The sequence below is a fragment of the Solenopsis invicta genome, chromosome 6 (genome assembly GCF_016802725.1).
Source record: "Solenopsis invicta isolate M01_SB chromosome 6, UNIL_Sinv_3.0, whole genome shotgun sequence".
Classification (NCBI taxonomy): domain Eukaryota; kingdom Metazoa; phylum Arthropoda; class Insecta; order Hymenoptera; family Formicidae; genus Solenopsis; species Solenopsis invicta.
The window spans coordinates 25,555,425-25,567,849 of record NC_052669.1 but is presented as its reverse complement, the minus strand read 5'-3'; the positions used below and the strand labels follow the sequence as shown (position 1 = coordinate 25,567,849).

General features: G+C 29.6%; 2 protein-coding genes across 4 annotated transcripts; both read left to right on the top strand.

The window, feature by feature from the left end:
* Positions 1–96: 96 nt before the first annotated feature.
* Positions 97–11,127, top strand: LOC105200478 (lipopolysaccharide-induced tumor necrosis factor-alpha factor homolog). 3 transcript variants are annotated; one of them, XM_011168050.3, is made up of 4 exons: positions 97–439; positions 8,394–8,565; positions 8,791–9,061; positions 9,414–11,127. In XM_011168050.3, exons 1-4 carry the CDS (start codon positions 437–439, stop codon positions 9,514–9,516), a joined length of 549 nt encoding a protein of 182 aa, XP_011166352.1. In that variant the 5' UTR covers positions 97–436; the 3' UTR covers positions 9,517–11,127. The 3 variants fall into 3 exon arrangements, with proteins under 3 accessions (XP_011166352.1, XP_011166354.1, XP_011166353.1); XM_011168052.3 differs by lacking the exon at positions 97–439 and adding an exon at positions 3,647–3,956; XM_011168051.3 differs by lacking the exon at positions 97–439 and adding an exon at positions 3,648–3,946.
* Positions 1,657–2,849, top strand: LOC105200479 (28S ribosomal protein S28, mitochondrial). The gene is made up of 3 exons (XM_011168053.3): positions 1,657–2,198; positions 2,278–2,399; positions 2,521–2,849. The coding sequence occupies exons 1-3, from the start codon at positions 1,872–1,874 to the stop codon at positions 2,711–2,713; spliced, it is 642 nt and encodes a 213-aa protein (XP_011166355.1). The 5' UTR covers positions 1,657–1,871; the 3' UTR covers positions 2,714–2,849.
* Positions 11,128–12,425: the final 1,298 nt, after the last annotated feature.

Genomic DNA, 12,425 nt, shown 5'->3' with positions numbered 1-12,425 from the left:
ATAAATAGGACGGCGGAAGATCGTGGCGCGTTGCGGCGCATTTCAATTCGCATCCTCGTCGTCCCGTATGTATGTTGTATGCATGTACATACATGTATGACACGAATGAATGTTGAGAGTACATACCATGGAGTTTCGAAAATAAAGTGACGTATCGGGTGTTCGTGCCAACATCCGTCGTATCGGATATGATGCATGGAGCGAAGTCGTGTCGCATTCAATCGTCTTTCGCATGTTCGCATTTTCTCCCTTGCCTCGTATCCCGAGTTTCAGACGCGTGTGAGTACCAGGAGTGTTTCGAAAGTGCCGAAAACGAAGGATCATGCCAAGTGTGAATTGAGACGAATCGTCGTGAGGACGATCTTGGACGGACTCGAACGTTTGAGAACTGCGGCCGAGACTACGAGTCAGAGCTGGACGGAGCAACCAACGGCGAATGGTGAGTCAATTTATCTGTACCTATTTTGTTTATTCGTCTCTACAATTCGGTATTCGCGTCTCGTCCCGATTACGCTCGTATAAATCACAAGACGAATGAATTGCGCGAAAGCCATTAGGATAAGAAAAATTTCAAGTTCGTGTACCCGCGTACTACATTGGCATCGTAGTGTATGTCCACGTTGTAGAGATGGTGCTATATCAGCTAAATCATGAGCATGGCCATTCTCTCAGACTTCTTTACTTCGAGTAAAATTACTTCGAGTAAAATCGATCCGGAGCAAACGCGAAGTTGACGCTTAAACTCCGTTAAACTTTCTCAACTAACCCATCACTCTCGAAAATTTAAAACTTATTTAGAGTTGTACGCAAACTCGTACACAAAATCTGAGTTCTATGTCGTATACATACATAAAATAAAAAATTTTGTAAATTATTTTTGTTTTTACATTCATTTTAGAGATAATTTTTTTTAAGTTCTTTTACATTTATTATAATTAATATTAAAAGGTGACACAGCTTTTACAAAAAGATATATAGTTGAAATTACTGATTGAATGAGCGCAATACACATTAAACACATTAATTCGAACCACTACTTTAGTTCCATATATTAATTATGCTAATAATACTGTATTTCTTTTTTGTTAGATTGACTAATAGTGTTTGCACAAAGAAACTGTTTACTAGTAAATATACAATTCTTACTATAATTTATAAACTAGTGTTAATATAATCTATGTAAATACATATCTGCAAAGTTAATTAAACTTTGAGTTTAAAATTTTATTTTTTGTCTTTGCCATGATGTATTCCACCCTGTATTTGTTGTAGATGTGTATCCATTGTAATGGATATTCTATCTAATTTATTCTCCAACATAGCTATAAGCTTTTCTATCTCGTTGTCCACTATCCTCTATCGACTTAATTAGTGATCTACAGGAACAGAAATGTTTCTGCTTATAATACCTAATATTACAAAAGATAACATTATTGCTTCAGTCTTTCTTTAAGATAACCTGGAATATCAAATAATATAAAATTACATAAATTGTTTAATATATATATTGCAATACAACTTACATAACAATAAATCCTTCAATTTAGTGAAAAGAAGATTAACAATGTTATTAATAGTTTAAATAAATTATTTTTTATAATACCTCTAATAACTATAGATATTTCTAATAATTTTTACCGTAGAGTAAAAATTCTTCTTTTAACACAGTTCTAATTCTGAAATCAATTCGTAATTTTCAATCATGACGACTTTTCCGAAATAATAGGATTCGCATGTCCTGCACATGGACGCATGTGTATGGTTCGGCGTGATCCGCAATAGGCTCTACATAACCTTAATTTCTGTCATAACCTAAAAGTTAATGACTGTGAGTGAGTGTGACCATACAAAACAGGACTTTTATTGTCATCATGAATAAGATACACCGTCTCGAGAAAACATTAACGTATTTACGATCTCTGAGTGTTTTGAGAGTGAATTTCTTGTGCACGAGAAGTTTCTGTACAAATAAGAATTCAGAAGAGCAAAGCAACGATTCGCACTCGAAGACTGTGGAGCACGGCATCGAGAAGCAGCAAGTTGTAACGCAAACGAAAGAAAACGCAGAAGCATCGGAATCTGAAGCAAAATTGAGCGGCTTTGCGCAAAGTTACAAAAAGTTCTCACACATTGACGATAAAAAGCCAGAAACGCCGCGGACGTTTGCTTCCTTGGTTCGAAATTCAAAGTTTGTCGATGTAAATATCACCTCACAATGCATATAACTATGCAGGTATTTGTCGACTGTTCTTTATAAAATACACAATTTTACTTTAGTTGGGCGACCCCGAAGGGAAAATCGTAACTGGTGAGATATTTCATGTGGTTGGCGATGACTTGTACATCGATTTTGGATGGAAGTTTCACTGTGTTTGTCAAAAACCTATCAAGAATGGACAGTATGTAACTCTAAATCTTTTTCTTAAAATATATCTTGTGTGTTTAATGACGTGCTATATTTAATATATTAATGAATATTATTTGGAACAATATTCATTTATATTTTGTTCTGTATTTTAGATATTATGTGAGAGGATCTAAAGTTCGGTTAAGGATAAAGGATTTGGAACTTTCTTCCAGATTCTTAGGTGCTGTCACAGATATAACTCTTCTGGAAGCTGATTGCACTTTAGTTGGCTTGATATCGTCACCATTACAAGTGGCAGAACAAAGAACAAGGATGGCTAGAAAACCGAGAATACAAGACTTTTAATAATATTAATTTTGTAATATTATTAGAGTCGTAATTTAATATTTTTTAAATATAATATCCATACTAATTCAAAATTAAATCTGCAGTAATTTTTCTCTAATTAACATATAGATTATATAAATGTTATTTTACAATACAAAGAAGTCTTATTTCATTTGGTATCCACTATAAATTGATTGTATACAGGCTTGGATAAGTTAATGTATTTTTTAAACTACAATAAGTCAAAGTTAATAGCCTATAAAAACAATTTAGTTATGTTCAAAATTACGTTAAAATTAAATTAAGTTAAAAGTTTGTTTTGAAAAGCATTATTCGTATTAGAAATTTATTAAGTTTTTGAAGTTAGATTACTCAAAACAATTATAACATGGCTCATCAAATTTAATATTTGTAAATTAAGTTTATATAAAATAACAAAGTAATATTTTTTTACGTGAGAATGTATTTTTTTAATAATTTTTTTTACTTGGCTAAATATTCAACTTAAGGAAAAAGTTAATAAATTGAAGTTTATATGTTTCAAAAATAACGAGTTGAAGTTAAAAATTAAATTATTTAAAATTAAGGTAAAAGTTATTACCATTTTAAGAGGATCCTAAAAACCGATCGCATTATAGAATAAATTAATTTTCGAATTGGTTTGACAGATCACAAAATCCTTTTATAAAATAAAAGTACACACCAAAAAAATTTGGATAGGATAGATTTTATGAGAAAATCGAAAGAAAGAAAAGAAGTCTGAGAATAGCCAGCCCAGGTTTTAAATTTTAGCTGATATGATTTTTTTTCTTTTTTATTGAAATTAAAAAAAACTTGTTTAATTCGCATAGTACAGTCGGTATCGTTATCATCAGTTCGACCTATTGAGCTGCTAATTTCGCGAGCGCTCGCAAGATGTCAGTTTCGTACGAATTGTCGGCCGGGCCGTTCCAATCGTGACGTATGACGTATGTACAACGCGACGGTTTCTGGTTTCTCTTCGCAAAGTCCACCGCGCGTTTTCCTTTCGCTCTCGTTCTGCGATACGCGAGGAATAACGCGCGAGTGACCACGTTGGGAGTCACGACCAGCCACGACGTGCCCTCCTAACAGTTTTCTGTGACGCGCGTTTCGTGCTGTGTTTGTCATCTGGCCACCGTGTTTCACGCCCAACCGAGCCGAGAGACGATAACCTAATTCGTCAACGATTACGTGGACGATTGCTTAATTCGCCTGCAGGACACACGCTGAGTACGTTTTTGTATGTACATTGTCTCCTCAGTCTTTCTGCGAACGCAATAAAGCGTCTTCTTGCCGCGGCGGACTTTTTTTTTTCCCTTTTTGCGCATCGCTCATTATCATTTTGTTAACATTACGATCGAGACACGCGTGAGCTCGTGCGTCAATGTGCGTTAACCTTTGTATACACGATGCTAGAAATCGCTCTGAGATTTCGAACGGAGAGAGAATTGATTGATCACATTAGTTAGCCGATTTGTTTAAATGCGATTATCTTGAATTCTGTTTTGTGTGAATTTTGAAGGAATTGCACGCATTAAAATGTGCACATGAATTATTTACGAACATCTCTGTATGCGCTCGTAATTAAAATTTTATTGCCAATAACTTGTAAAGGTGAATTTTTGCCTTTGATCAATTTTGATATAAATATACTTGTTTCTTGTTGTTAAAAGTGTCGATGTTTATGAAAATAAGAATTTAAAGTTTGAAACAATTTTAACTTTTTTAAACTTTTATCAAAATTTCGGATGACTCATGTCTGAGGGTCAGATAACCGTTAATAATTCAGATAACATTAATTAAGCTTACACAAAAAATAAGCTGCACTTATCATTCAAGTTTAATTCTTTTTCCTCATAATATTCTATAAAATTATTTGTAACATTTTTCAAGTTTTTCTAAAATAATTTTTTGTGATATTTGCATTTCACTCTTGGAATATTTTATACATACATAATCCATATATGCAGATGTTATAAAAAGTTATTAAAAAAAAAATTAATTAAGAAATAATTTTGATAAAAGTGATGAAAGATAAGAGAGATATAAGAAAGCTTTTATCATGTAAAATGGTAATCAATTATACATCTATTTAATTCATATATAGAATGTTTAGCAAGAAATTTAAATAGTGGTTTTAGATAATAAAATAAGATGAGTTTCAAAAATAAAATTGCAAGTAAGGCTTTTTAAATATTGTAGTAATGCTTTATAATTATTTAAATATGTGTTTTAGATTTTCTTTAAAGAATGTTTATATATTTAATTTTTATTAAATTTTTTTTATGTTACATATGGAATGGCTTTTATACATATGTATATAAAATATTTCAAATATAATAATTTTCACAACAAATTATTTTTAAAAAATTTAGTAATAAAAGACTACAAATAACATTAATAATTTTGTAGAATTTTTAAGGAAAAACATTTAAATAAATGTAAATACATTATATAACCATCATATAATTTTGCATTATTATTGCTTAATTTAAAACAAGTAATGAGAATATTCACTTTTTTTATATCCGCGTTGTTCATTATTCTATTATTCTAATTTATTATTCTGTTTATCTGATCTGAAGCGAGCGTATAATAGAAGATCCGGAGAAATCACACTGCGGAAACTTTTCAAGGAATGATCTGTAACAGATAATATAAGCTTGCGTTTTGCCTCGTACGTTTGCATTCGCTGTTAATTAAAAGCGATTACGATTTCATGAAAGCTTCTCTTAAAATCTGACTTTTTATTAATGGCCTGCGTAGGTTTTCATTTCCTAGCGGAAGCATTGAATAACACGGAAACGGAGATTGAAACAATTTATTTCGCTAGGCAAAAATACAAGAGATAAAGAAACTATCCTTTTGTAAGAGAGTTTCTCCCAAGATATTTTCTAAAAGAATTATACGTAAATAAATGTAAGGAAGCTATTTGAAATTTTGCTTTAATCAGGGATGCTATCGAGTCTCTTTTTTCATTTTTAGTCCCTTTTTTATCAGCTTTACAAAGCAGCTGCTGAACATCCAAAACCTATTTTAAAATTTGAGACAGCTAAACATTTTTGGTTTCTTCAACCTCATAAGTTGAAGAAACCTGAAACTAGTTTTATATTTAGTATCGCAAAAATCAATCGAGTCCTTCCACTAGGGATTTCTGAAACTCATCTCTTAGATGAATAACTTATTCTTCAGCATGAAGATGTGCCAGCTTGCTGAACATGAGCGAATAGATCATCACTGAAAAAAAAAATTTGGTATAAAAAACTTAATGGAAGAACCGAAATTTCCATTAGTAACGAAAATTGTGAAAGTTAGTTTGAGTCTTGTACATGGTAGTGTTAATGTAGAGAGACCTTTTAGTGATTCTGGTAATCAATTGACAGAAAAAAGAGTCTTAATGTCAATAAAGATACTCAAGGCCAGAATGATAATTAAAGATGGTTTGAAAAAATATAATAAACTCGATCGAGTTCTCATCACGAAACAACTTATTACAAAAAATGCAGAAACAGCTTATGAAAGACCAGATAAGAAAGAGAAATAACATCTCTGTACTTGAGGCTCAATGTAAAGAAGTGAATCAAGAAAATGATAACAATAAAAGGCTAGAGAAAAACTACTAGAAGAGGGAATTAATAGGCTAAAAATGCTGTAAAGGAAAAAGAAAAAGACTTTCAAAAATTACAAATTGCTCACGGATTGCTTGAAGGAGCTCAGGCAAAATCAAATTTGGATAATTCTCAGGTTGAGCCACTACATAAAAAATTAAAAACGTGTAAAACTACTCTTATAGCTAGTTTTTTCAAGAAGGCTTGAATTGAAAATGATATTGTAACTAACAATGATATGCATGTACCTGATAATTCTGCCTAGAGAAAACGTAAATGATTATTTTTACAATATATAATAAGTTATTTTATTTTGTTAAAATATGATTTATTAAATTTTATTGTTTTTTTTATTTTTTTTTAAGATGAAATATGATACCAAAGAACTGTATTCTAGGATGTGTATTAGATTTTCATGTCTAGTACATAAAATACATATTAGATTGTATTTATTTTTAAGGTATTTTAAGCAAAAACTTCCTTGATACTAAATGTGATATCAAAAAATAAGGTATGTGTGAATAAATGCGTGTTTAAATTGTTTTTAATTTTGTTTATGTATTGAATACGATCAAAGTAATAATTAAACGACACTACCGTGTATTTTATTTATTGTCCATTTTGTTACTTTTTTTGTGAAAAAGATACTTTTCCCCTTTTTTTTCTTAGATATTGCTAGCACTCTCAATTAATAATATATATATATTATGGAACTGTTGTATTTTTTTAACTATTAAAAGATTTACGTTGGTTAATGGTTAGTCAGTTTTAAAGTTGAAGAAATTTACTGATAGAGAACAGTGGAAATTCTCTTTATATAGTCTAGCCGATTATAGCATCATGCTAATATAGATCACGTTTATTCAAGCGCGTAAATGTATTTGCTCTTTTGTATAATATAGGCTTTAAGGCAAGACATCGTAATCCGTTCAAAGTATTACGAGGCACTAGCATGCACTCGGGATTCTAAACTTTCTATGCACGGCTCCGCTGGCAAATATATATCGTGTCTCCGTTACTTAACATCCGCCCAACTTTCTATTCGCGCGCCAGCACATAAATTGCTCATTCGTTATTTACATTTAAATGTTATTGCGCGTCTCGTTACATTCCGTGATCTTTCATCTAAACATCTCACAATTTCTCATGTTTCTCTTTTTGTATGCTCTACACAGATAGTTTATTGATGTAATATATCTAAATCCTACTGAAAATTAAAGTGCCGAGAATCTCTTCCCTTGGATTTGAAAGTTTGTTAAAATTTATATTTTGAAAAGTAAATAATAGATATATTGTTTTCTCAATATTTAAAGATATTTAACATTGTGACTATCACACAAAAAGATTTGTTAATCTTCAATAATATATCTTTCTAGCGGCATCATGATAGTATTGCAATAATTATAAGCATATTTTAGATCACGCGATGATGGTTTGACCTTGTGATATTATCGTGTTATTTACATAAACGCATGTGTAAGATGATAAAATACTGCAAAATATATATTATTTCCTCATTTATAGATTTCTAAGAAACTTGTTTGAACCTATCAATGCTAATTTTATATGCAAGAAAAAGAAATGTATTTTGTACAAGAAAGAAATTACGACCGTCACACTTGATAATCTCGTTCAGTTTTTGCGAATAAAGTCATAACATGTTTCTGTAGCTCTTGCGTGGCATTTTATTGCAAACTATAGACATTAATAAGAGACAAATATGTTAATACAATTTTTATTATGTTTTTCTTTTTTGGAACATATAACAAACCGAGTAACAAACTAACAAAAAATAGATTGTTTTATTATTTTCCATTTATTATAATTATATAAGAACGAATCGTGAAATTATAAAATTATAATAAGTAGAAAGATTGTTATTTATATATATTAATTACAATGACAAAGAGAAAATATAAAGTGTAAGAAAATATACTTGTAAAAATTCGAGAATTTTTTTAACGTTATAAAGAAAAATAATTTTATATAACTTTGGTATTTTATGTGTATTACTAAAATATTTTTTGAATAAAATATTACATTGACTGAAACTTTCTTTTTTTTTCCAGAAAAAAATGGAAAAGAACATAGGTTTTGGTGCCCAATCTTCCGCTCCCCTGCCAACGGCTCCGCCGTCTTACGAGGAAGCCATAGCTAATACAGGAGGAGCACCCACGCATCCTCCAGTTGTTCCCGCACCATATCCTGTGGGACACGCATCAGTACAAATGCCTATGCCATGTAAGTTATATCTTGATATACAAAACGGATTTAATTAAAAGTTGGGGAATTATCTGAAAATTTGTTTATCACATTTGTGTGTATATATTTTTTTATTTATTTCTATTATATAAAAATTGTTACATTTTTAGTTTTTTTCTAATGATAAAAGGAAAATGTTATGTACATATGTTATGTATATATAGGATAGAGAGTAAATCTTATATAAATTTTATTCAATTTTAGACATTCAGCCACTAAATCAAACGACGATGCCTACGCCATCACTTCACCCGGGTTCGAGCCAATCCACATTGCAACCGCGTTTCAATGCCGAGTTGAATCCCGTAACACAGCCGGAACACGTACGGGTCGTTCAACATCATATAGTTTATGCCCTCGGGCCGAACGCAGTGAAAATGTCCTGTCCGACATGTGGCGCCGATATCAAAACTACCACAATGTCGGATCATCAGCCGAGCGCTCACATTTGTTGCATCGTACTTTGCTTACTTGGGTGAGTGATGAAACTTGCATTGTACATATTTGTAATTCGCACTTACGATATTATAATACATATATTAATCACATCTGCTATTGAAGTTTCTCATTACTTTGATTATAATGTATACATTTTTTTTAATTTATATATTTTTTTTATTTGTTTAGAAATAGAAATCTAAATTTATTTTTAAATATTTATTAATTACCGAAACCCAAATTATTCTCAAATTAATAATTATTAATTTGTATATAATTATATAATTACTTATAAAATATTGCATTTTGTAAAGAAATTATTTGTTATATAAATAAAGCTTTTTTATAAAGCTTTAATTTTAAATAGATTTGTTGTTTTCTTGTTTCAGATGCTGCCTCTGCTCATGCCTGCCATATTGTATGAACGCTTTTATGAGCGTTCATCATTACTGTCCAAACTGCAAAAGTTACATTGGCACGTGGAAAGGTTGATTTTAAAATTGCATGCGTGCATACATATAAGTTCCAACCTCCCGCGTATCGAGATCTCCACAATTCTATAAAGAGCTGCTCCATATCCCTTTGCTTATCGCACATTAAGGCCAGGAAGGAAGGATTGTTGAGAATGTGAGTTACATATTGACATACATTTGACAGATACACGCTTGCTTCAGACTTGAAAAGATTATTGTATTATAATAATGATGATTTATTCAAGTCAAGTCCTGTTTGATCTAATGCGTCATATGCACTATAGATATAGACGAGTATATAACATCTAGATCGTATGACAAATAAAAGTGACAATGATATCATGAATATCACAGACTTATATAATAATATACTAGATTGTATACATATATTTTACAATGTGCAATTGTAAAGCAAGAAGTGATACAAAGTGCGATTTATAAAGAAAGAATTGCAAATACATTTCGCAAAGACAGGTCTTCTTTACATGTGAAGAAAATCTATATTTTTTTCTTTTTAGAGACGAGATATAAATTTCTTGTGCGTGGAGAATTTAACAAAAAAGAAATGTTAATTAACGTTTTGCTTATTTATGTGACTTTACTTTTTTGTCTTTTTAAAGCCCGTATTTATGCTCGATTCTTATTTTAAAATCGCCTTGGGTAACATCTTAAGATGCTAATATGGTTCTCTGATTAGTTGATGATATCTTAAGATGATACTTAAGACGATTTTTAATATAAGAATCGACTATGAATACAGGCCTAAACATGATGAAATTCTCATTATCTTTCCATTTAATCCTATTTTCATAAATGTTATATATATATATATATATATATATATATATGATTAATATTTTTCAATATTTAAATAAAAAATTTGCGTAATTTTATAATGAAACTCGTTTAAATAAGGAGTTAAACTTTATTTTAAACATTACCATTATCGGTCTAGTATATTATGTAGAAGTCTCAATGTGCAGCTCTTAAATTTTCAATATAAAATAAGAATTTTATATATATATATATATATATATATATATATATATATATATATATATATATGTGCGATTTTATTGTTGGAAAGTTGGATACAATAAACAACACTTTAGGACACTTTCATTATTTTACGTTAAGCATATATTTGAACCGATTTTTCTCATGTTTCGAGAATATCGTTTAAGTACTATGACATAGTAGTAAAGTTATGCATACATACATATATATGTATATATATGTGTGTGTAATGAATTCAATTATTATGATAATCTTATGATTATAAACAAAACGAAGAACAGAAAATAACGTTAACCATGGAAATCGTCTTGTTTTGTGTCCAAAGTAATACTCTCGTGTATTTTTATTTTTGTATTACCAAATACTTTACGAAGAATAGTATTTACAAAAAATATAATCTAATTTTTTCTCTACGAAACTTGATATGCGGGAGCACAAGCGTGTATATTTAAGCGTGCCTCTGCGAATTTAGCCGAATATATATAAGATAAAAAAATAGCATAAAAAAAAAGAGTATATATTTTTGCGTATAATGAAAAAAGATTTGCAAACCTCTAGGATAAAGGCATGTAAGTTATGTTTTATTTTTTATTAAAAAATTATATCACTCAAACAATATTATGGAAACAAAACTGATAAGCACCTAGGGCAGCAGAAGAGAAATTTTTACAAAGTAAGTTTCATGTCATTGCGGCATAATCCAATGTGTATTTTCTTTATCCCAAGTTAGATTGAAAAGTTTAATCTTGAATAATATAATTTCTTGGTGCCGGACCGAACTTTCTTTGGCTTATCATTTAAGTTTTAATTTTATTTACTATTTTATCATGTGATATCAATGGATCCATAAACTTTTCAAACTTTTCGTCTTTTGTTCTCTTATAATACTTCAGAAATCTAGCAGTGTCTTCCACGTTTTACTGAAAAATCTTTTTTAGAAAAAAAATCAATATACAATTTAAATGTTATATTAATTATTGATAGATTTTCCAGGCTTTTTTGAAAATTTATATATATATTTTTTTATTTTTTTTTATAAAATGTTAATTTCTTTATTCAAGATTGTTTATAAAATTAACATTTTATGAACAAATTTTTTAAATATTTTGTCTTTTATCTTTTGCCTTTTTTTCCATTTGTTAATCGATTATACAGTATTTACATTTAAGAATAGTCATCGGTATATGAAACTACAAGTTATATGTATAATAGCTTTATATTCTAAATTGCAATGGTAATAATATGTTCTTGATAATTCTTCCTGTCTGTGAAGACATTGTGAAGATATAATAAGTCTATGACTTTATTATTTAATTTGATTTTAATGATATATTTATATTAAGACTGCAGAGGTATATTTGTACTGTAGGCACACAAATTTATAATGGCGTAAAGCCTTATTGAAATGTCAATGATTGTGATGTATGCACTTATCGATTACAAATTTCAAAATCTATGATAAGTTGAATAAGGGGAAAAAATTGACCTGTGCATTATTGCTCTTATTTTACATATCACATTATGACATAATTTTGCCTATATACCAGATAGCCAAACAGATAACATTCCACAACGAGCGAGTTTGATGAAGAAAAGTTCCAAAAATATAGTATTTCTCAATGATTTGAATTTCTCATTTTATACTTATCTTTTATTTTTTTAAAGTTTCATAGTTACAGAAAAAAAATTTGTTTCTCAAGCAGTATTAAATTAGTATTACGGTTTAGAATTATAATATAACATTCAACAAGAATTCTAAAGAAAGTTTTTTACGAAATACTTGTTGATTTTTTAAAAATTATTTTCTAGCGATAACATTTTACAAACCTTATAAAATGAGCAATGCTTTATTAATTGAGGAACACTGCTTTGTAGAAATTTACAAATTATAAAATGGATATATATATATTT